The following is a 24326-nucleotide window of genomic DNA, read 5'->3' as shown; positions in this document are numbered from 1 at the left end:
GTGCTCTTGCTTGAGGAATTGCACCACGTCTTTCCAGGAGGCAATGGGTGTCCCATAACCAGCTTGTTTCCCTTTTTTGTCCAGGCTACCAGGAAGTTCTCAGATGTAATTACTTACCTGCCTCTCCTCACCTGTGCCCACACCGTATGGGCTCTCCTTTTGGAACACCAGCCCCTCCCCCAGGCCCCCAAAGCCTGTGGATCTGACCAGAGGTGAGGGGAGCCCAGGTGACAACCAGTGTGGCCGGAGGGCAGGTAAGGCCCCTTGCGGGAGAAAGAGGGTAGAAGGGCAGCAGCAGGCTCGGGGCAAGGTGAGTGGGCATGCAGAGGATGCTGCATGATTGACTAGGTGCTTCCAAACTATTTCACTCATTTCTTGAGTGTGGCTAAGAGTCTAAGAGACAATTAAATAAAGTTGGTTATATTTTACTCATATAGTCTGACAGAGGAAAAGTCAATCTTGATCAAGCCTGTCTGAATTTCTAGATGGGTTTCTGGAATACTGGCTAAGGTTGCTAAAAATTCATTCATTCACTCCTGTAAAATGAATTTTATTTTAAGGTCTGAGTTAGATTTTCCAAGTTGAAAAAAAAATCAAAATTCAACTAGGAAGTATCTTCTTGAAAATCATTCTCTCTTTTTTTCAGGGGAAAGAAGTTGCATCAGCCTTGCTGGATTAGTAAGATCTGGTCTTTAAGTATAAATTGCTGAATTTAACAGTTGGCCTGGATGTCCACTGACCTGAACAACCTAGAACAAGGAGGGCTGACATTTATTAGCAGTGACAGCTCAGGGTCTGGCACAACACAGACACTCAGGTATCTGTGGGGAGATGAGCTCCCTCTATCTGAGGTTTATCTGCCAAATGGGGATTCTCTCTCCCCTGTGTAGAACTGCAGTAACAGCAGCGTTACTTTGGTGGTTACCAGAAATGCTAAGCTTGAAAAGAACTTTGTAATCTGTAAGCTGCAAAGGTGCTCTATCTGAGTGGTGGCTGGAGGAGAAGGTATGGTAGGACAGCACCTGGTGCTTTCACGGGATGAGAACTTGACACTCCCTGCCATTGCCCACCGAGCCCGGGAGGTGGGAAGCCCCAGAGGCTGTGGGGTGCATCCTGGGCATGCAGGAGCTAGGGATGGTCTTTGCAGCACAGCGCAAGCCCAGGTTTCAGTGACATGGTGACGCAGCGACCCGGCTGGGATGGGAGTGGAGGGGGGACCTTCAGTGCTCGGCACTCCCCAAATTCAGGCCTCTTTTACTGCTCAGTTCTACAGCCTCCTCTGACCTGAACTCCTGCCTCCAGATGGGTCGTCCTTCTGTCTCTTCTCACCCGGGCGTGATCTCTCCAGCACAGAGATCACAGCAGTCCGTCTCTAGCGGAGAGACCTGTGCCGGCTCCCCACCGCGCTCTGTAGCCTGCACACAGGCTTTGGGGGCCAGCTCTGCCTACCCTGCAACCTACATTCCTGTCCTTCTTGTCCCTTTCTTGGTGGAGTCTCCCTGATGCCCCCAGGCTGGAAGGAGATGCCCCTGTAAGTGTGAGCACAGATTCTGCTTTCTGTCATTAAACCCATCAAGACGGCGCCTTTGCCTTTCTCCTCAGCTACTCGTGTGTGTTTGTGTGTGTGTGTGTGTGTGTGTGTGTGTGTGATGATCAGATCTGCATTTTGGAAAGTGGTCTGGCTGCGGAGAGGCACGGGGATGGCGGCACGCAGCGGATGTAGGGAGACGGTTCTCCCAGCATCTCTAGAGCCCTGCTTTCAGGCACGTGGTGGGTCTGCACGTCCCCACCGCCGCTGAACTGAAGCCACATGACGTGCCTTGTGGTCATATGGTCAGCATGGGTCACTTCCGGGGGGCGCTTTAAGAGCCAGGGAGAGATCTGCCACATTCTCTGCCCTTGGCTGAGGCAGCTGTGGAGGCAGGTGTCAGGACGAATCTCCATCAGGCTGGGTCCCTGAGCGATCACAATGAGCAGTGCCCTCCTGCCAACCGCATGGGACCTAAAGCATGAGCAAGAAATAAACCTCTGTCATGTTCATGCAGATCTGGGGCTTGGTTGTTACTGCAGCATGATGTCACTCATGCTGACCAATACACCTGTTAGGAGGCCCCCACCTAAGTCCAGACAAGAGATGATGGCTGTCTGGACTAGAGCCTTGGAGGAAGAGAAGGACAAGAGTGAATGGTCTGAGAGAGATTTAGGAGGTGAAATCGATGGGGCTGGGTGAAGGTGTGGCTGCCTGGGATGAAGGAAGCTCCTGCAGCTATTTTGTCTCTTTCAGGGGCATGCTTGCTCAGACATTCTCAGAAACCCATAGGTTATTTGAGATAAGATTTACCATCCTACCTTTATATCCAGGGTCAGGGCTCCGTGTTGACTCACTTCAAACCTGCCAGAGACCCAGGTGATCTGGGTCATTGCTTCATGCAGGAAGAGCCTTGTCCTAAAGGTGAAAGCTGAAGCCACAACAGCTACCGTGAATTGATCGGACCTACGGTGCTACGCTAGGGCTTTACAAATAGCATCAAGTACAACACTCAGAACAGGGCCGCCGGGTAGCCTGTGTTACGGTTTCCATCTCACAGATGGGGAAACTGACGCTCAGAGAGCAATAAGACCTTCCCTAGGTAGGAGGTGACAGAGCCAGGATCCAAAGCCAGTCTGTGTGGCTCGAAACCCACAACTTTTACCTAAGGCTGCGTCATTGCCAGAGACAGAGAAACCCCTCAGTGAATGAGCTGGGAGTCGAGGCTGCGCCCCCTCTCCGAGCAGCGGATGATGGGCAGTGGGGGAGTCCGAGGCTCCCAGCTGCTCCCTGCACGACAGTCGCCTTTACCGAGGTGTTTGGGCGTTGGCAGTGTTCTGGGCCCCCCTCAAGTGCACGCGTCACCAACTCTCCTGCATAAACATCGGGGGCTGAGTCCTGTTCTTGGCTCTGTACACATGGGCGCCGGCTCCAGGCTCCCACGGATTCCAGGGAAACGGGACTGCAGGGTGTGGATGCCTGCCTTGGGGTGTTTATCCTTGACTCCTGGGATTCGAGGTGCAAGGTTCCCACCCAAGCAGAAACAAAAGCTGCTTCACAGATGTCACCAGAGAGGCAGTGGCATCATTTCGCTTGCTGTTAATTCTCTCTCTCTCTCATTTTTCATTTATCTTGGCAGAGGATGGTAAACTCACACAGTCCCTCAGCCCAAGTCTTTCTGCTGTGCTTGTGCTTGGAGAGCTAAGGTTTTAGAGTCAGGTGGACCTGGGTTCACGTGCCAGCTTTGCCACGTATGCTCTCTGTAACCTTGAACAAGTTACTTACCATCTCTGAGCCTCAGTTTGGTCATCTCAAAAATGGGTTACCAGGTATAACCTCACAGGGCTGTTGGGACGATTAGGGGAGGTATTGTATGTAAAACATGCACTCCGGCCCTTACGTTCTAAGGGGAAGGAAGACCCTTCACAAACCACCAGCCAAATACATCAATTAATCCCAACCTGATAAGCGATGGGGATGAAGGAGAGAGGGTTGTCCCTGCCTGTGATGGGGGACCTGGGGCTCCTCTAGCTCCTGCAGTGAGGGGAGGCCCTCAGGAGGTGACTTTTAGGCTAAAACCTAAAAGGAGGTCTTAGGAGGAGGAGAAGTTGGCCACTAAAGGTTGGGGGGAGTAGGCGATCATTCCAGCCACAGGGAGCAGCCACTGCAGAAGCCTTGAGGTGGGAAAGAGGCAGGTGTAGGGTGAGGGAGGAGGGGGATGGGAGGGCGGGGCAGAGTTAGCAGGGCAGGCAGAGGCTGGAGCCCGTTGGGCCCTCCAGGTCATGCTGGAGAATCTGCATTTTTTTCCTAAAGGCAATGAGAGCCAGTGACACTTTCAGTGGCTTAGTACATGGTCAGGTGTGCCCTTTAGAAGCTCACTCTGGTGGCTTGCTGTGTGGCAGGGGACTGGCGTGGGGCGAGGTGGGACCATGTGAGCGAGTTCAACACATCAAGCCTGACACTGTGAGCTCCTGAACCAAGGCAGGGGCAGGGAGAGAGTCCGGACTCCTTAGGATGGAGAATTCCTGGCACTTGGTGTTTACCGTGGGAGTGAGTCTAGGGAGAGCGCCCTACTCCACTGTGAGACCTCTGAAGACAAGGATTAAGTTTGATTTTTCTCTGTATCCACAAGACCCAGCATGGGCTTCACACGGAGAGCCAAAATGTTTACGGCACGCACAAACGGCAGTGAGATTTTAGTGTAGGCTTGTGTATGTACAGTCTGCTTCTGACCTTCATCCCACTGTCGCCAAGCAGAGGGGCAGGGACCTGGTACTTCTTTGTCCCAATTAAGGTGTCATTACTGAGCCTCTTCAACCTCATTTCAGTGCTAGAAATAGTTGGAGGCTGGGGTGGGGAGATGGGCACCCCACACCTGCTGGGCTGGGCTTGGTTTGGAACCGCGGGGCAGCCCTGCTGGCCCTTCCATAGGTGCAAGGATCGTGGGCTGAGTTGCTGGCACCCCGTGTGTGTGGATGACGTCCCTGTGTCCCTGTGTCTGGGGGGATGTTGCTTTTCGAGTACACTTATTCCCCTACATTCAGGTTTGTGTTTTTCTGATTGGCCCAGAGGGCTGAATGTGCTACAGCAACAGGCAGGCAGGCTTTGTGGTGAAGACAGCACAGCTGCAGAGAAAGCCAGAGAGCATTTCAGCTGCTGCCTTGCTGGGTGGTGCTGGTGAGATTGTTTCCTCATCTGCAAACCGGGCACACTCATGACTTTAGGGCTGTTGTGAACAGGTATCCACCAGGCCAACCAGAAATGTGTCCTGCGAATGAGGACCAGGAGAGGGACTTCCTCTTGTCTCCAGGGAAAGGCACCCACTGGGTGGATAACATGTGCTAATGGGCACCCCCAGCTTCCGGAGCCTCTGCCCACATCAGTGCTGAGATTCTGGCTGAAGGGATCTGTCTGTGTCCCTTCTGTTTTACAGGAATCAGGAATCAGTCTGGGGGTCTACATTTTGATCCCTTCTGGTTGGGGCGGGGGAGTGGGGTAAGGGGAGTACTGGGGTTGGTTTGGTCAAGTCCACCACTGAGAAGCTGGGGTGGAAGCTCTATTTCGGGGGGCTGGGAGTGAGGGTGGGAAAAGCCAGTGTGGGGTGACTCCATGCCAAAGCAGGGCAAGAACCCCAAGGGTCAATCTCTGAACCCAAATTCTAAGTCCAGGGCCTCTGGCCCTTCAGTGTGTGGGCTGTAGGGTCAGAGGTGAGGAGGTCAGGGCTGAGCAAGCAGGGCTCAGGCCAGCGTGCGGAGGGGTGCTTGCAACTGCCAGTCAGCATAGGAGCGCGGCTGTGCCCCTCCGATTTCAAGAGCCCTTGGGATTCCAGGCCAGAGCTACCACAGACGCAGTCAGAGCAGTGTAGAAGCAGCCAGAGGATAGCACATCATGCTAGGATGGGCCTGGGCTCCCAGAGCACCCTGGGAGCCCTTCCTATTAGAGCATCTTCACAGTGTAAGGTACCATCTTTATCTGTGTTAATCTTCCCTGGGGGCCGGGGACTGTGACATCCAGCTTCCTGGGCCTGCGACCCCACGCCGGGCCTGGATTGGTGCACAGTCAGTCCTCAGGACGTGAAATGTGGAATTGACAAGCTACACCAGTAAGTTCAGCTCAGTTAGTATCTCCTGAGCACATACTATGTGCTTTGTCCCTGACTCATCCCTGTCATTGGGGTGGTTCCCAGCCAAGACTTAGTTTCTATTTCTCGAGAAACCATCTCTGGCCCTTCCAGATGGAAGCTGCCTGCTTAGGCCTGGATAAAAATGACATCCTCCTAAAACCAAGACTTCACTAGATGTTGGCCAGTCCAAACTGATAGCCTCTTTGAGGCCTCCTAACATGGGTTCTCTGCCACAGGCCCAGCAGGTTTTGAATCAAGGTTTCCTGGGGCTTACAAGGCAAACCCAGTCACAGAATGGCTTGGAGCTGGGCCTCTCATGAGGGTGCTCTGTGGGTGCTATGGGGGCTCCCCCTCAAGGAGAAACACGGAGCAGCTGCGGAGGCCGTCAATTTTACTCAAAGGTTTAGAAAAGAAAAAGATATAAGTTTTTATAGACACGTGCAGACCAAAGGAACAGGATCTACTTTTCCATACGAGCCAAACTCTCCGTCTGGAGTCAAATGGAACATCTCTATACGTGTACGAAACAAACCACACATCTTTAACAGAAATTTGCACCTGAGCTGGGCAGCACCAGACCATCCCCTACTATTCCCAACCCTCTTCTGTTCTCTTGTGCCAGGAGGGCTACTCTTGTGACCACATTTGAGGATCTCTGACTGTTGGTGTTCTGGGGAAACGGCTCAGACCACGTGTGCACATGGTCAAGTGGTTTTGCACTCCTGTCCCTCCCATAATCCACTGCTAGCACGATTTAACACCCGAGCCAAGAGGTGAATGATCTGGAATCAACGTAAGATCTCATTTTCAGGAGTTCTTAGACATTGGGTGAATTCTAGGTCTGATTCTGCCACCGAATCAGAATCAGGTAGGTAATTTCTTCCCAATCTGCTCTTCAGTTTCCCTATCTGTAAAATGGGAGGAGTGGGCTGTACAATCTCTCTGAGGTTCCTTTCAGCTTCAACATTTTATGTTAGACCTCTGTTCCTTGTCTAGGTGGGTATAATTCAGATTCAATTAACATTTATCATGTCAAACTAAAATGGATTGTGAGCATACTTCCATAAACATTACTTGTGTTCTCAAAACCCCAGAAGGATAGGTGTTATTACCTTCATTTTGTTTACAAAACAGAGGCTCAGAGAAATTTAGTGTGTTAACTGAGGTCACACAGACAGGAAGTTGCAGAGCTGTGATTCAGTCTCAGGCCTGTTTCTGGCTTTGTGTCCAAGGGGCTGAGAGCACACACTGTGTGCCCAACAACAACTCAGCTTCCTTCAGCCCTCTCTCCCTGCCTGCCCGGGAGCTCAGCTCTGTGCTCTGGGGTAGGGGGCCAAGGATGGGCACCAGTTGGGGCTATAGGCCACTGGTAGTACAGGTGGACTTTGGCCAACAAGTGTTGATAATGTTCTGGAAGGCTGGCAAAGGGCAGGTTATCAAGGGCTGAGAGAGCATCTCTAGCCTAGCCTGGGTCTGGCTCTCCCAGGTGAGTCTTCCAGGCCCCATTTGTACCTTTAGCTTAAGGAGCTGCCTGCTCTTTGCTTTGCTTTGCCATCTGGGAGCCCCTACCTGCCATACGGCTTGCCATCCCCAGAGACCCAGCCTCAAATATTCCTGTCCACCTTTCCCAGCCTTCGAAATCATCTCGCAGTACCTCTGGGCTGAGGGCAGGGAAGGAAGAGATGTGCTGCAGGGACTGAGCTCAGATCTGTCTCGACCATTAGGAGGGCGACTTCAAGGATGCTTTTATTTCAGCCAATTCAATCACCACCAGTCTGCCTGCAATAATGGCTTTTGAGCCCTCAGTTATCTTCCCAGAACCTTAAGGTGGCCTCAACTCCCGGCATGACACTGGGCAAGTAAATTTCTCTCTTTTGGCCTCAGTGTCCTCAACTAGGCAATAACCAGCTGGTTGGGTCCCCATGGATCGCAGGTCCCTCCCAGCGGTGACATTTTAGCATTCACTATCTTTGACTTTACCTTCCCAGAGGAGGGGGACAGACTAGATGCCTTTGGAGAGTGCATCGATCTTAAAAATTGCACTCCCGCTCTCTGGTGCTCTCACTGGGCGCCCGCAGGTGCTACTCCATCCCTCCACACCAAAGGCGCACCCGCACCCCGCCCAGGCCCCCGGTAGATCCAGGTCCGGCCTTTTAGCCTCGCCAACTCCGGAAACGCTAGAGCAGCGCTAGAGCCGCGACTGCGGCGGCGGCGGAGGCGCAGGGGGCGGAGGAGGAGAGATGCGCCCACTTGTCCCGCGGCCTCCGCAGCGGCCCTGGCCCCAGCCCCGGCGCATCAGAAAGGTCCCTGGAACCCTTCGGTTTGTTGCTTGCGCCTGGGGCCGGCTGGGAGTGCGCTACCGGTCGATGGCACCTAACCGACCCCTGCGGCCTCGCAGCCGCCCAACTTGGCAGAGCGAGCGCAGGCTCCTCTTCGCTCCCAGCCGCGGTGAGGTAGGGGCCGCGGCGCTCGCACGCCTCCGTCTCGCCCCTCCCGTGCCTAAGCGCGGGGAATTACATCCCCCCGGTCCGGGGCTCTCCCGGGTGGGAGTGGAGGTGGGAGCACCATTTCTGGCTGGATGTGGGTCTACATTCATTGCTTCCGTCTCCCGCGGGAGCCCATCTCTCTCCGCACCTCATTCCCCTCCGCGTCTCGCCCGCTCTGCGCCCGCCTCCCACCGAGCTCACCGGGTGAAGGGCAGCCGCAACCCACACCCGCTCCCCGTCCGCAGTCCCTGACCTCTCTGGCCACCGCGGGGTCACCGCCCGCTTAGGCCAACCCTCCCTTCTCGCCGAGAGCGCCGAGAGTAGAGGGACTAAAGTTCGGGCGCCTTCGGCCGGCGGAAGGGCCTGCGCCCCGAGGGCCGCGGCCCGGCCGCTGGGAGGTCACACGCGGCGCTGGCCTCACCTGTTTCTCCAGCGGCTCCTTGGCCGAGAGCGTAGGCTTGGGGGAGGGCGCGCGGTCGCAGACGCAGCCCTCCAGCAGGTAGAGCCCCGAGGGCCGCGAGCTCGAGTCGCTCTCGAAGTAGAAGAGCAGGTTCTGCAGCAGCGCGAACCACTTGGTTTGCCATTTTGTGTTGTCCGAACTCCGCTTGCTCAGGTACCCCTTGCGCGTGCCGTCCTTGCGCGCCAGCAGTCCCAGGGACGCGACGTGGCCATCGTTCAGCCGGATCCCCTTCTGCATGGTGCTCGGAGGCCAGCTAGACTCCACGCGCTTACATCTTCTCCGCGCGGCACCCGGCAGCCCCTGTCCGTGCGCGCTGCGCGCTGCCTCTCTCAGGCGTTCGCTCGCTCCTTCTCGCTCTCCCCTCCCCCCAAATTTCTACAGTCCGGGATCTGGCGCCGAGCCGCGGCTGCTGGAATCCGGATGTACCATTCCCCTCCAGAACCTCTTCCCCGCTTCGCAGAGCCCCCGGGCCCTGGAGATGGCTCCCGACCCTCCCCTGGCGCCGGGCAAACTGAGGGACTGGCGAGCTGCGCGCTGGCGAGGGGCAGGCGGAGTCATGTGACGCCGATCCCTCGAAGAGCCCGCTTTAGCAGCGCGGACAGGGACACACGCACGCAGCCCGCCGAGGCGCAGAGCCGCGCGCAGGCTGCACCTTGGCGCCTCCTCCCCCTCCCCGGACACACAGACGCACACGCACAAACAAATCCTGTCCTCCCTCCCCTGATCTCCTCTTCTCCCCTTCGGGTGTTAAAAAGCAAATCAGATCAATTTCCGTTTAACCCAGTGGAACACCGGAGGCTCGCCATCCCTGGAGTTCGTGTTTTTGCGCCCCGCCGCGGCGCACTGTAGACCTGGGGTTAAGTCCCATTTGTCATTTTTCTCCTCCAAAGGCTTTCTCCTGGTACTTTATTTTTCTAATCCGTAGTGGATGGAGGAAGGTGGATGGCGAAACAGAGCTGAAAGAGCTTTCAGTTCTAATATTTGCGTAATCGGCCAGGTCACATTCATTTCAGCATCCAGCCCCACTTCTGGTGGCTTCCCCAGCGACCTAAGGACAATACAGACGGAGACGTGGAGGGGGAGGTGAGCGTTTATTTTATTTTATTTTGAGTGTTGCCATAATTACGGGCGCCACCCCCTGCGCCCTGAGGTCTGGCCGGCGAGCCGCTGCTGGGAGTTTTCTGCAAATACCCTCCAAAGCCTGAAGGCGGGCTTCAAACGCAGGCGCCGGGGACCATGGGAGCCTTCAAATAGCTGCGCTGGCGCAATGATACCTTAATGATAGATTTTCCGTTCTTATTTTTAGCTCCCATTCGCCTACACAGTTACACGGCATTTATCCGAGAACGTCACAGCGCCCGCCTGCTGCACCGGGAGGGCGCGCGGGCCGCCGGGCAGCCGGGGCGCTGGAGCGGGGAGCGCGCACCGCCGTCTGCCGCAGAGGGCAGCCGCCTCGCTCGGGCCGGGAGCGGCGCCCAGCCCGGCCTGGCCTGTTTGCAGCGGGGATAGGCGGCCGCGTAGCTCTCAAGAGGAAGGAAGGAAGAAAGCACACCATTTTTCAGAACCTGCGGGCCCCCCCCCCCCCCCACCACGGGCAACATGCACACACCCTGGTCTGGAGCGAGGGAAGGGCCTGGGAATCAGGTAGCCCTGGGAAGGCCCAGGGAAGTCCACGGAGACACCCGGCTGTGGCTGAATTGGACCTGCCCCGGTCCTGGGCACAATGGCGCAAGCCTGCCTTTTTTAGGTGGGGACAATTCCGAGGGAGAGATTGACCGTATTAACCTTACTCTTCCCTCTCGGTTCCCACGCTCCGGGCTTGGGAACTGTCTAAGGACGCGGTGAGGCTGATTTTTCTTCCCGAATAATGAAAGCAAAGAAGGGAGATGGCTAAGCTTCTTTAGTCTCGATTTTCCCAAGAAGGTCCCTATACTGTGACCACCTTTACTTCTCTTTTGCCCTCTTTATGGAAGCAGAGTTTCCAGAAGTAACGTTCCTAATCCAGGCTCTCTTCGTGTAAACTCTTCTATTAGGAAGCCTGATACAGAGGCCAAGGAAGCGTCAGGGAAGGGACACTGTTCTAAGTGCTTCAGATCCGCTAAGTTGTTTAATCCTCACACAACTCTGTGGAGTAGTGTCCACCCCTCCCCCCCCCCCCGACCCCTCATCAGCTCCATTGTACAGAAGCGGGAAACTTAGGCGTGGAGGGGTTGAGTGACTTGGGCAGAGTCACTCAGCTGGAAGGTGGCAGGGGCAGGATTTGAACTTGGTAGCCTGTCCCCACTGGCTTTGTAGAGTTGAGTGGCTGGTCCCTGTGTTGCAGAGGGGGTTCGCCTTTATCCTCAAAGCAGGCAGGATCTCTCATTGTGGGCCAGAGCCAAGATTGGCTCTGCTTGGAGGCTGCTGTGTCAGAGAGACCTATGGTACACGAGTTCTGAACTTGGCCTGCACATTGGAATCACTTGAGGACAGTTAACAGTCACCTGGGGACCCAAAAGGCCACAGGCAGGTTATACACTTTCATGAGTGATTTTAATGTGTAGCAAAGTTGGAGAACCGCTAATCTATGGCAGAACCAGTGATACGGTTGTTGCCCATGAATCACTTGGGATCTGGCTCAAATGCAGATTCTCATTCTGGGGCTGGGTCTAGGGCTGAGAATCTGCATTTTTAACAAGCTCCCAGGTGAGGTGGCACTGCTAGTCTGAAGACCACTCTTTGGAGGATTTCGGGCACTCAGGAGGTGGGAAGGGATGGAATTCATTCATTACTTCACTCATTCAGTTACATACACCTCATCCCACCAGTGTTCACTGAGCCCCTAGTCTGTGCCAGGGCTTAGGCTGGGCCACTGGGGACATAGTGATAAACAAAACACAGTCCCTGCTTCCTGGAGCTTAGACCAGCCCAAGGGTTCCTTCTGTATAGGGCCCTTAGCAGGAGGGAAACCATTTTCCCCTGGGTTTGGGGAAGAGGTGTAAATCAGGAAAAGAACTGAATCCTCTTCTGTGGGCCTCAACCTTGGTGCACTTAGAGCCCCTGGAAGGATTTGTTAAATATCTGTGTTCAGGCTGCACCCCAGATGGTTAAGTCAGAATCTCTGAGGGTGGGACATGGGCATCAGTACTTTGAAGGCTCCCCAGGTGATTCGAATGCACAGCCCAGGCTGAGAACCACTGATCTGAAGCTTGGACGAAGAAAATCCCCTCTCAACCTCCTCCCTCCCCACGGCTGGCACTGAGGAGGCCAAATGGCCCCCTCTCGCTGGTTTTGGAGTTCCTGGTGGGAACTCCAGGAATTCCTGGTGGGTTGGGCCACACTGGGTGGTTGGGCTTGGCTCAAAGTATCCAGGTCAGAGAGAGGAGGGGACAGCAGCCCTGGCACTTTGATTATGTCCATCTGAGCTGCATTCATATTGCTTTCTCTCCAATCTCTGTCAGCAGAAACCTGAGCAGAGCCTGTGAATGGGCCCTCTGGTCATTCCCCTGGTCTCCAGCCAGAGGGCCCTTGGAAGGCACTCAGGGGAGTTGGTTAAGGAGACATCGTTTACCAGGCTGGCTCCAGCTTGTGTTGGGGTGGGGGTGCCAGGAAGCAGGTAGGCATGTCTTGCCATAGTGGGCAGAGGTGGGCACGTCTAGCTATCGTGTGTGTTGTCTACCAGGCCAGAGACCAACTCTTCCCCAAAGGTGGAGAAGAGGTCCATGTGAGCATCACAAAGCGCATCCGGGCTTTGCCTTGTTTCATTGCATCCTCCCAATAAGGCTTTTGGACAAGGGTTAATAACCCCATTTCACAGATGGAGAAACTGAGGCTGGAGAGTGGAAGCCATCTGGTCCTGGACAACACATGAAAAGATGCTCAACATCTCTAATTATTAAAGAAATGCAAATCAAAACTACAATGAGGTATCACCTCATACCGGTCAGAATGGCCATCATCAAAAAAATCTACAAACAATAAATGCTGGAGAGGGTGTGGAGAAAAGGGAACCCTCCTGCACTGTTGGTGGGAACGTAAATTGATACAGCCACTGTGGAGAATAGTATGGAGGTTCCTTAGAAAACTAAAAATAGAACTACCATATGACCCAGCAATCCCATTGCTGGGCATATACCCAGAGAAAACCATAATTCAAAAAGACACATGTGGGGCTTCCCTGGTGGCGCAGTGGTTAAGAATCCGCCTGCCAATGCAGGGGACACGGGTTCGAGCTCTGGTCCAGGAAGATCCCACATGCTGTGGAGCAACTAAGCCCATGTGCCACAGATACTGAGCCCGTGAGCCACAGCTACTGAAGCCCGTGTGCCTAGAGCCTGTGCTCCGCAACAAGAGAAGCCACCACAATGAGAAGCCCGCGCACAGCAATGAAGAGTAGCCCCCGCTCTCCACAACTAGAAAAAAGCCCTCATGCAGCAACGAAGACCCAATGCAGCCAAAAATAAAAATAAAATAAATTTTAAAAAAAAGACACATGCACCCCAATGTTCATTGCAGCACTATTTACAATAGCCAGGACATGGAAGCAACCTAAATGTCCGTCAACAGAGGAATGGATAAAGATGTGGTACCTATATACAATGGAATATTACTCAGCCATAAAAAGGAACGAAATTGGGTCATTTGTAGAGACAAGGATGGACCTAGAGAGTGTCATGCAGAGTGAAGTAAATCAGAAAGAGATCAACAAATATCATATATTAACACATATATGTGGAATCTAGAAAAATGGTATAGGTGATCTTATTTGCAAAACAGATGTAGAGACACAGACGTAGAGAATAAACCTATGGTTACCAAGGGGGGGGGGAGGAATTGGGAGATTGGGATTGACATATATACACTACTGATACTATGTGTAAAATAGATAACTAATGAGAACCTACTGTATAGTACAGGGAACTCTACTCAGTGCTCTGTGGTGACCTAAATGGGAAGGAAATCTAAAACAGAGGGGGTATATGTATATGCATAGCTGATTCACTTTGCTGTACAGTAGAAACTAATACAACATTGTAAAGGAACTATACTCCAATAAAAATGAATTAAAAAATGAAAAAAACTGATCATCATAAGGCCTAGTGCTACCTGTTACTGATAGGGTTAGCTTGTTTTCCCCCTGATTCATAGCTTTGTACAAATCTATAAATGTGGATGTAATATCATTTCCTGGATATTTATTGAGACTTGTCTTATGGGCCAGTATGTAGTAAATATTTGTAAATGCTTAAAAAAAAGAGTGGAAGCAACGTTCGCAGAGTCTTACAGGGAGGAGCTGTGATGGGGTGTCCTGACTGCTCGACCAGAGCTCATCCCAGAGGACCTTCCTCTCTGCGTCTCCCAACTTCCAGCTCTCTGGGCTGAGGTCTCTGCAGATAAGGAAACAGGAAGGAGGATTAAGGAGTATTTTGGTGGATTTGATGTCTGCATTTAGCAATGGCCAGCTAATGACAAGGACATCACTTAGTCCAAAATCCTATTGAGTCTTTTTTCTTTTTTTAACATTTATTGGAGTATAGTTGCTTTACAGTGTTGTGTTAGTTTCTGCTGCACTGCAAATTGAATCAGCTATGGATGAATTGGGAGGTTGGGATCAACATATATACACTACTATGTAGATAAAAAAAATAGATAACTAATGAGAACCTACTGTATAACCCAGGGAACTCTACTCAGTGCTCTGTGGTGACCTAATTGGGAAGGAAATCCTAAGAAGTCTTCATGGGGGGATTTATGCCAGCCTTCAGACTAGAGGTCAGCTTGGGCATTTGTTGACATGGGTGTTGTGTGGGTCTGACCTGCCTTTAGGCCCTGGGAAGAGAGGATCTCCGGGGGGGTGTGTGCGTGTGTATCTGTTGTGTGTGTGGAAATATCTGAGTGGTGTGATGTGCACGTGAGAGGTGTATGTATGGTGTGTGTGTAACATTTAGAGAACCTTTGGTTTTTTGGCAACATACTCCGAAAGAAAAATGTAATTTTCAGATCACTTAAAACAACGAAGCATTAAGTATGTGGAGTCAGAGGACTTTTGGAAATGGAAGCTTTGTCGGTAGGGGCTCACTACTCCGACTTTGGGCTCAATTGGTTAGCTTTGCCCCAGGATCCACATGCAGATGTCAGGGGTTTATACCTTTACTTTCTGGCCAGTGAAAATAGCCATATTATACCATCGGATTATAAGTGTAATGTAGGCTTTTTGTAAAGTATTAAGGCATTATAGAAAATAAAGAGATAACTCCTCCATTGATTTTTTTTTTTTTTTCTATTTAATGTCCTTGACTTTTCTCTTTGCTAATATATTTACCACAATGGGCTTCCATAACACACGCTATTTTATAATCTCAATCTCTCTCTTACTCTCTATTTACTTAACAGTATGTGAGGACATCTCATATTACTACGAATTGTAATCAACAGATTCTTTATGATTGGGCATTTAGGTTGTTTTCAAGTCATAGTTTTTGGAATAATGCTGCAATTAATATCTTTGTATATACATTTCCCTCCCTTACGCTAAATTCCTGAAAGTGAAATTTCTAGGTTAAAAGAACATATGTTTGAAACATTAGTACCTATTAATAGATTTCCAAAGAGAGCTTTTATTCTTTACATGGCTGTCCATCGGGATGAGACTGTGCATTTCTCCATTTCTTTGTCAATCCTGGATATTGATATTATCCATCTCCTAAATATTTGCCTGTTTTGAAAGAACAGAAATGATATTCCTTTCTTGTATTGATTTTCATTTTTTAAATTGCTGTGAGGTTAGACTTTTTTAATGTTTATAATTATTTACATTCCTTTTGGGAATTTCTTGTTAATATATATTTTTTTCAGTTGTGTTTATATTTTTCATGTACATTTATCACAGTGCTTTATGTATGAGGGATATTAACCATCAGTTTTTATATGTGTTGCAAATAATTTTCACAGTTTGTTGCTTGTCTTTAATGCTATATATCTATATCTATATATTGTATATGTCTTTATATGGATTGTAAGAAATTTTAAAACTTGGGTGTAAACATCTTTTTCTTTATGGTTTCTGATTTTAGATTCCCTGCCCTCTTGTGTCAGTTCCTTCCAGATTGAAACATATTTGCCCAGATTTTCTTCTTCAATTTTATAATTTTATTTTCTCCATTTATACTTTTAATTCATTTGGTGTTTGAGTGAGGTTGGGATCTGGCTTATTATTAATTTTTCCCAAATATCTGGCAAGTTGTCCCAATACCCTTGATTGAATAATCCAAACTCTACCACTGATAGGAAGTAGCATCTTTATCATATACCAAATTCTTGTCAATACTTAGGACTATTTCAAGATGCTGCTTTTTGTCCCATTGTTCTGTCTGTCTGTTCTTAATACCAGTGATTTTTGTTTCTTACTGCTTTACCAACCATTTTGAAATCTGGCCATAGAGAAATACCCTCCTAATTTTTCTTTTTTACAGTGTTCCTAAATATTCTTTTGTATTTATTCTTCAAGATTAATTTATGACTCATTTTGTCAAGTTCCAGAAAAGTCTCTGAGATTTTGACTGGAATGGCATTGAAAATATCTATTCATTTAGGAAGAATAAATACTTTTACAATGTTTTGTCTTCTTATTCAAGAAAAAAGTACATCACTCCAATTCTTTGTCCTTCAAAATCTTCGGATAGAATTTTTTGTGTTTCTTTTTTGTGTATATATCTTGCACATTTCTTGTTTAATTTATTTGTGGGTATTTTATATTTTTTGGTTGCTAATGAAAATATGATCTTTTTTCCTACTTTAAAAAAAGACATTGTTGGTATATAAGAAAGCTATTGCTATTTATTTATTTTGTAGGCTGCTGTTATCCTGAATTCTTCTAGTTTTAAAAAATTTAATTTTTAAACTAGACAATTGGAATATATTTCCCAATATTTAGGCATTCTTGTATTTCTTAGATAAAACCCACTTGGCCATGGTGGAGTTTTACATAATCACTGGTTTATTTGGCTTGTTTATCTCTCCTGAGTTAATCTTGGTAATTTAAGCTTCCAAGACCATTTATTTATATTTTCCAATTTATTACATAGATCTGAACCAAACATTTTCTTACAAGTTTTCTAATTTTCTCCATCTATGTTACTTCTCTATTTTAGGTGCTGATTTTGTGTTTTTATATTATCTGATTTTTCTTGCAAAGGTTTTAACTATATTATTAAGACTTTAAATTTATTTGTTAATTCTATCCTTTTTCTGGCTCATTAATATACACTTATATCTTTATTAAATTTATCCTCCCACTTTCTTTAGATTTGTTGTTTTCTCCTAACTTCTTGAATGCTTAATTTATTTATTTGAATGCTTAATTTATTTATTTTTATTATTTCTTGCTTAGTAGCTATTTAAGATTACGCCTTTTCTTTATATATATATATTTTTTTAATTTATTTTATTTTATTTTATTTATTTTTGGCTGCATTGGGTCTTCATTACTGTGTGCGGGCTTTTCTCTAGTTGCGGCGAGCAGGGGCTACTCTTCGTTGTGGTGCGCTGGCTTCTCATGTTGCAGAGCACAGGCTTTAGGCACGTGGGCTTCAGTAGTTGCAGCGCGCGAGCTCAATAGTTGTGGCTTACAGGCACTAGAGCACAGGCTCAGTAGTTGTGGCGCACGGGCTTAGTTGCTCCGTGGCATGTGGGATCTTCCAGGACCAGGGCTTGAACCTGTGTCCCCTGCATTGGCAGGTGGATTCTTAACCACGGCGCCACCAGGGAAGCCCACACCTTTTCTTTCAAGTGCAGACTTTTTCTGGATCCACTAGGATTGCTATATAAATTTCTGATTATCACTCCATTAAAATATTCTGAAGTTAGTTTATTTTTTAGGCAGATAGTTTTCAAAGTTTAATTGAATACTCTCTGAACTTCCAAGTAGATTTTTTGCTTGCTTTGGCATATTTCTGGTTCTATTATATCGTACTTAGAGAACGTGGTCAGTATTATTTCTACATTTTGAAGTTTCTCACTGTTTTTGTTGTGCCCTGTATATGGTCAATTTAGTGATTGTTCTATGGCCCCTGGGAAAGAAGATACATATTCTGTTCACAGGGTATGGAGTTTGACAAATATCTAGCAGCTTAATTTAATAAATTATATTTCAGGACAAATCTCTAATTCTGGTCTCTGTTCAGGGCAGCTGGCAGCTGTGCACAGAAGTTACAGCTGTTTGCACGGTTGTGAGCACCAGGGCTGAAAAAGCCAATATTCCCTTCCAACTCAGTCCAGTGTCCCTGTGGCTCAGGGACTTGCTAACATCCAGAGCTCAGTAGCAGACCAGGAAGCAAACATAAAGGACCTCTGAGTAGCCAAAGAGAAAACCACAGCTCCAAGGCTCTGATTTAACCAGAGACAAGCCCCTCGGGCCGTCGTCCATCACCTCTGCATATACACTGTATACTGCCTTCTGGTGAACTTGCCTGTTAGGCTTCTTAGCCCATCGAGAATCAGGAGCAAAAAGTTGGCCGACGTGTGAGCTGAGCATATGGTTGCCCACCCATTAAGTAAAGCAGATCTCAGCCCTCCATGAGCACAGAGTACAGTGCGGCAGTCCGACCACCAGTGTAAGGAGCTCGTGCCGGGCATCTCCCATTTGCCACTTCACACCTGCTCGCCACTCTTCCCCGGCCTGCTCTGTGCCCCGGGAGGCTGGCATCAGTCTTTGGTCTCAATCCCGTCAAGGGCTTCTGGTTTGGTTGCAGTGGGGAGTGAGGTTGGTGCGGCATCCCTGCTGTAAGGGGTGCTCTCCACACAGCCCTGCCTCTGGGTTCCAGTGACAGCTCCCTCCCCTTGCTCCTCAGGACCTGGGGTGGTACTTACTCCAGGATGGAGCTTTCTCTCTGGCTTCCCTCCTCCCAGCCCAAACCTTTGGATAGAGTCCCTTTTATTACACTCCTCTCTCAAATTACCCAATTTGAATGTTCTCTCTGTTTCCTGCTGGACCCTGACTTATTCAGAGCTGATAGGAAACCTAAGAATAATTCAATCCAACCTCCTCATCTTTTGATTGGGAGAGTGACATGCTCAAGATCACACAGATAGTCCATGGCTGGCTAGAACCAGAATCCAGGTCTCTGGGATCTTAGTTTACCATTCTCGCCTCTCCAGTATTCTTTCTTTGGATCAAATTTTGTGACATACAGAGGGCTAGGATTGACTTATAACCGTGGAGGAGTATGAACAATAAGTCAAAGATTTACCACCCCCTGCATTGGAATCAGGCCCAGCTAATCTGATCTTTTGAATCATTTTAGAGGAGTGGGAGGGGAGGAGGCATATGTGCTCTGCTTCTTATTTTGATCCAATTTTCTTTCAATATTCTTTTTTTTAAATCTTAATTTTCTACTTTTTGTAATAAAAAAGTTACTATAGTAAAGAAATAAAAAGGGACAGGAAAAGAGGTTTGAGAAATGCCTTCGGTCAAAAACTTCTGGTGCTTAAAAGAGTAGGCACATCTTCTGCTATTTAGAGAGTGTATCTTTCCATGTGGTACAGTTCTAGAATGTTCTAGATTGTTCTGGAAGAGAGATTTTACTGAGTTTTTGGATGAGGAATTGTTCCAAGCTTCCATATTGATTCTTTGGGGTAGCTTTGTGCAGAGTCCAAAGTAGGAGAGGATTTTAAGAAATGGAATTCAGAGTGGTTTAAAAATCAATCTAGTGTCATTAGGCTCTTTTCAGTATTTTAATTAAAGAAAGAAAAACGAAGGAGGGAATTCCTTGTTATAACTGAGGCGACCAAATTGGATAATCATTTGATAACTTTTCAGGATGTCCCCACCCTTTCGAACCTTACACTTTGTACAATTCCTGGAGCACATGGGGAAGGAGGAGGTGAGACCGGCTGGGACCTGGGACCCTTTGCTGCAGTGCTTGCACCTGGACACACCTCTCCTCCAGCAACAGAAAATAAAGAAACTATAAGGGACTGAAAATAACTGCATGCATACGCAGTTGGGTCAAATTCTGGACAAAAGATACAAAGAGGCCAAAAATCCCAACTGCCACTTTTGAAGAGCTGGGAGCAAAAACAGGGTGTCGGGAGCAAAAGCAGGGTACTGCGCATGCCCCCTGCACACAACACCACCTAAGGGGCGGGCAGAACACCTAAACCCCCTCTCCGCCCGACCCCTGGACACACCCCTACCCTTGCCCCATATAAGGAACCAGCTCACCACTCCCACTGAGGGAGAGCAAGCAAGGGAAACTGTTGTTCTCACTCCCCCTGCTACAGCAGGGCCCCAATAAAGCCTTGCCTGAATTTCTTGTCTGGACTCTAGTCAATTTCTATTAACTGGGGAAGGCCAAGAACCCTGGGCGATATCAGAGGAACCTTTTCTCACAGCCCAGAGGCACAGAAAATGAATCCCCAGGTCAGCTTCAGAGCCTGCGTTGGTATAGACTGAGCTCTGTAACAAGTGAATCCAAAAGATTTTGGTTCAAACACAGTAGACATTTGTTTCTTGCTCATGTAATAGTCCAGAGTCGCCTTCGTACCAGGGATGTGAACGGAATGGCTTTGCCTTCTGTATGTGCCGTGCGTGGCTCAAACTGGAGCCATCCAGCGGTGAAGCTGCAGGCTCCCTTGGAGATCCCTCTTCCTGCCAACCGCACTCGACAGATGAAGAAATGGAGGCTCAGAAAGGGGGAAGTGACTGCTTGGGACAGCCCACATGCGAGTGTGTGTCAGGTGATGTCCAAACACAGCAACTTCAAGGTGTCCACGGAGCTTCCGTGCCAGGTGCTGATGGCTGCCCTGCTGTGTCCCTCCTCCACACACAGGGGGTGTGACGTACTGTGGGAAAAAATGCTCTTGATCCCTGGGATGGGATTTCAGAGCCTCACCGTGGGATGCTTTGTCTGACCTGGATGACAGATATGACAGAGGTATGCGAAGGGCCATTCTATGCACGAACCTGATGGCAGAACCCAGAGTTGTGTCAAAACAAACTCTGAGCTTTGGATACAGTTGTCTTTTCTGGGTCACTGGTTGCCATCTGCCATCTGTCAGGGAAGAAGGTTGAATCTGCGAGGGGACTTTTCTTAGCTGTGGTGGGTTGATGTTTGCCTGAGACTTGGGACCTCTCAGTCTTTAAGCAGCTACTGAAACATTCACAGGCCCGTGTGGGAGATAAGAGGCTTTTGCTTCAGACTGTTCAAACCCTTCACATCCTATTGATGTTTCCTGGTATGAATTCTGGTGCATGGCCTCTTAAGTAAAAGCATGGACTTTCTCTTGCAGGGGACTGGATTCCAGCAATTCTGAGCACTGAGGTAGGAAAGAGTGGGCAGAGGGGAGCTTTGGGCTCCTTTTAGGAACCAACACTTTCCTCCAAGCTTTATGGACCCCTAGGACTCAAGTCCAGAATGGCACTGGATTCTTGTTATGTCCGAAACGTAAGGGTTTTCCCACCATCTATCTTGCTTTTAGCCAGAGCATTTACCCTTCCCTCCTCCTTCTACCCATCCCCAGGGTCACCTAAGTGGGTCAAAGCATTCTGACATCTCAAAATCGAGCTCTCTAGGTTTCTTTATTGGTCATTCTACAATAGGTTGGCAAGTGATAAAGGGAAATATACATTCAAATCAGTGTTTTTTTTTTTTTTTTTTTTTTTTAAGATATTCGCCATGTATTTCTTCTTTAGGTCTTTTTTTTTTAATTTATTTTTATATTTTTATTTTTGGCTGTGTTGGGTCTTTGTTTCTGTGCGAGGGCTTTCTCTAGTTGCGGCAAGCAGGGGCCACTCTTCATCGCTGTGCGCAGGCCTCTCACTATCGCGGCCTCTCGTTGCAGAGCACAGGCTCAGTAGTTGTGGCTCACGGGCCCAGTTGCTCCGTGGCATGTGGGATCTTCCCAGACCAGGGCTCGAACCCGTGTCCCCTGCATTGGCAGGCAGATTCTCAACCACTGCGCCACCAGGGAAGCCCCAAATGAGTGCTTTTTTGGTATCAGTTGATATTAAAATGTGATTTTTCTCCTTAGCATGTTAATATGATAGATTATTGATAGACTAGGTTATTAATATGGTTGATTGACTTTCAAGTATTGAACCTACCTTGCATCACTGGAAGAAACCCTTTTTAGTCCTGGCATGTAATTATTTTTATATATTGCTGGATTTTCGTTGTTAATATTTTAAGAATTTTTGTATCTCTATTCATGAAGGAGATCTGTAGTTTTCATTCTCTGAATTGTATTTGTCTGACTTTGGTATAAGGGTAATTTTGGTCTTAGAAAATGAATTGGGAAGTGTTCTATCTTCTATTTTTTAGAAGAGATTGTATAGAACTGTTGTTAATTCTTATTTGAACAATTCAACATAGTACTGGAAGTCCTAGATCTCTCAAAGGCAAGAAAAGGAAATAAAAGGCATACAGATCAGAAAGGAAAAAATAAAACTATACCTATTTGCAGATGACATGATGGTCTACATGGACTATCCCAAGGAATCTACGAAGAAAAAAAATCTCAGAACTAATAAGTGAGGACATCAAGGTCACAGGATACAAGATCAACATAAAAAAATCAACTGTATTTCTATAAAATAGCAATAAATACATGAAAAACAAAATTAAAAATACAGTGTCATTTACAATTGCTCCAAAAAAGAGAGATGCTTAGTGTATTAGTCTGGAGAACCAGGAAAGCTGGTGGTATAATTCAGTCCGAATTCAAAGGCCTGAGAACCAGGGGAGCCGATGGCATAAGAGCAAGACCCTGTCTGAGCCTGAAGGCCTGAGAACCAGGAGCACCAAGGAGCACCAATGTCCAAGGGCAGGAGAAGACGGATGTCCAAGCTCAGGCAGAGACCAAATTTGCCTTTCCTCTACCTTTTTGTTCTATTCAGGCCCTCAACAGATTGGATGATGCCCGCCAGCACTGGTGAGGGCAGTCTATCTTCTTCACTCAGTCTACTGGTTCAAAATGCTAAGCTCTTCCAGAAACACTCACACAGACGCAGCCAGAAACAATGTTTCCCCGGCTCTCTGGGCATCCCTTAGCCCAGTCAAGTTGACACATCGCACTTAGGTATAAGTCTAACAAAATACATACAGGACTCATATACTTAAAACTGCAGAAGCTGATGAAAGAAATCAAAGAATATCTAAATATCAATCAATGAAGATATGCTATATTCCTGGGTTGGAAGTTTTAGCATTATTAAGTTGTCAGTTCTCCCCAGATTGATATACAGGTTTAACACAATTCCTATCAAAGCTCCAGCAAGACTTTTTGTAGTAGAGACGAGATCATTCTAAAATTTACACAGAAAGACAAAGGACCTAGAATAGCTAAAACAATTCAAAAGAAGAGGAAGGAGGAGAAGGAGAAGGAGGAGGAGGGGGAGGGGGAGAAGAGGAGGAAGAAGAAGGGGAAGAAAGTGAGAAGAATCAGTCCACCCAATTTCAAGACACTGTATAACTGAGTGATATTGGTGGTGAGATAGTCACATAGACTAGTGGAACAGAAGAATCCAGAAACAGACCCAAACAAGCACAATCAACTGATTTTTGAGAAAGATGTCAAAGCAATTCAATGGAAGAAGAATCGTCTTTTCAACAAAGGTGCTGGGGCAATTGTATATCCATAGGCAAAAATATACACCTCAATTTAAACCTCACACTATGTACAAAAGTTTAACTCAAAATGGATCATAGATAATTATAAAATATAAACTTATGAAACTTTTAAAAGAAAACATAGGATAAAATAAGGCATAGGGCTTGGTGAAGAGTTCTTACATATGACAAGAAAAGAATGATCTATTAAAGAAAAAAATCAATAAATCAGACTGCATCAAAATTGGAAATGACTCTGTCAAGAAAATAAAAGATAAGTGCCAGATGGGGAGAAAATATTTGCAAACCACATATCTGACAGATGGTTCATATCTAGAATATATATTTCAAAAAACCTCTCAAAACTCAATAGTAAAACAACAAACAATACAATTAGAAAATAGACAAAAACCATGAAGAGATAGGTCACTGAAGACCTAAGAGGGCATATGGATGGCAAATAAGCACATGAAAAGATGTTTAAAGTCACTAGCCATTAGGGAAATGCAAATTAAAACCTTGATGAGCTCTCACGACACATCCATTAGAAGAGGTAAAATAAAAAAGAGTAACAATACCAAATGCTGGCAAGGATGTGGAGAAACTGGATCTTTCATACATTGCTGGTGGGAATGTACAATGTTACAGCTACTCTGGAAAAGAGTTTGGCGGTTTCTTACAAAACTATACATGTGCTCACCCAACAACCCAGAAACCACACTCCTGGACACTTAACCCCAGAAATGAAAACATATGTCCACATAAACTGTACAGAAATGCTTATGGTAGCTTTATTGCAATAGCCAAAAACAGGAAACACCTGGAATGTTCTTCAATAGGTGAATAACTAACTGTGATACATTCATACCATGGAGTACTACTCAGAAAGTAAAGAAATAAACTATGGATGCAACCAACAACCCAAATGAACTTCAAGGACACTATGCTGAATGGAAAAAGCCAATCTCAAAAGTCGCATGCTATATGATTTCATTATATAATGCTCTCAAAGTAACAAAACTATAGAGATAGAAATCAGATTGGTGTTTGCCATGTTTTATGAATAAGAGGTAGCAGGAGAGAAGTCTTTGTGGTAGTGAAATAGTTCTATATCCTGATTATAGTGGTGGTGACACAAATCTAC

The 24326-nt window shown here is 47.7% G+C and overlaps 1 protein-coding gene and 1 long non-coding RNA gene across 5 annotated transcripts in view; one reads left to right on the top strand and one right to left on the bottom strand.

Moving 5' to 3' along the window:
• RASGRF1 (Ras protein specific guanine nucleotide releasing factor 1) overlaps window positions 1-9094 on the bottom strand; it is a 109018-nt gene extending 99924 nt beyond the window's left edge. For 2 of the 4 annotated variants that reach the window (XM_082388478.1, XM_082388479.1), the window contains exon 1: window positions 8559-9094. In XM_082388478.1, the coding sequence (XP_082244604.1) occupies window positions 8559-8834 (276 nt within the window). In that variant the 5' untranslated portion in view covers window positions 8835-9094. The remainder of the gene's footprint in view (window positions 1-8558) is intronic. The other 2 variants (XM_082388477.1, XM_082388476.1) reach the window with 2 other exon arrangements.
• Window positions 9095-9291: 197 nt separating this feature from the next.
• The window catches only part of LOC309627043, a 62123-nt gene continuing 47088 nt past the window's right edge, over window positions 9292-24326 (top strand). Inside the window, exon 1 of the long non-coding RNA XR_014243509.1 lies at window positions 9292-9680. This is a non-coding gene — a long non-coding RNA (uncharacterized lncRNA). The remainder of the gene's footprint in view (window positions 9681-24326) is intronic.

The sequence above is a fragment of the Balaenoptera borealis genome (assembly GCF_965194805.1).
Source record: "Balaenoptera borealis genome assembly, chromosome: 3".
Classification (NCBI taxonomy): Eukaryota; Metazoa; Chordata; class Mammalia; order Artiodactyla; family Balaenopteridae; genus Balaenoptera; species Balaenoptera borealis.
This window is presented reverse-complemented; position numbering and strand designations above follow the sequence as displayed.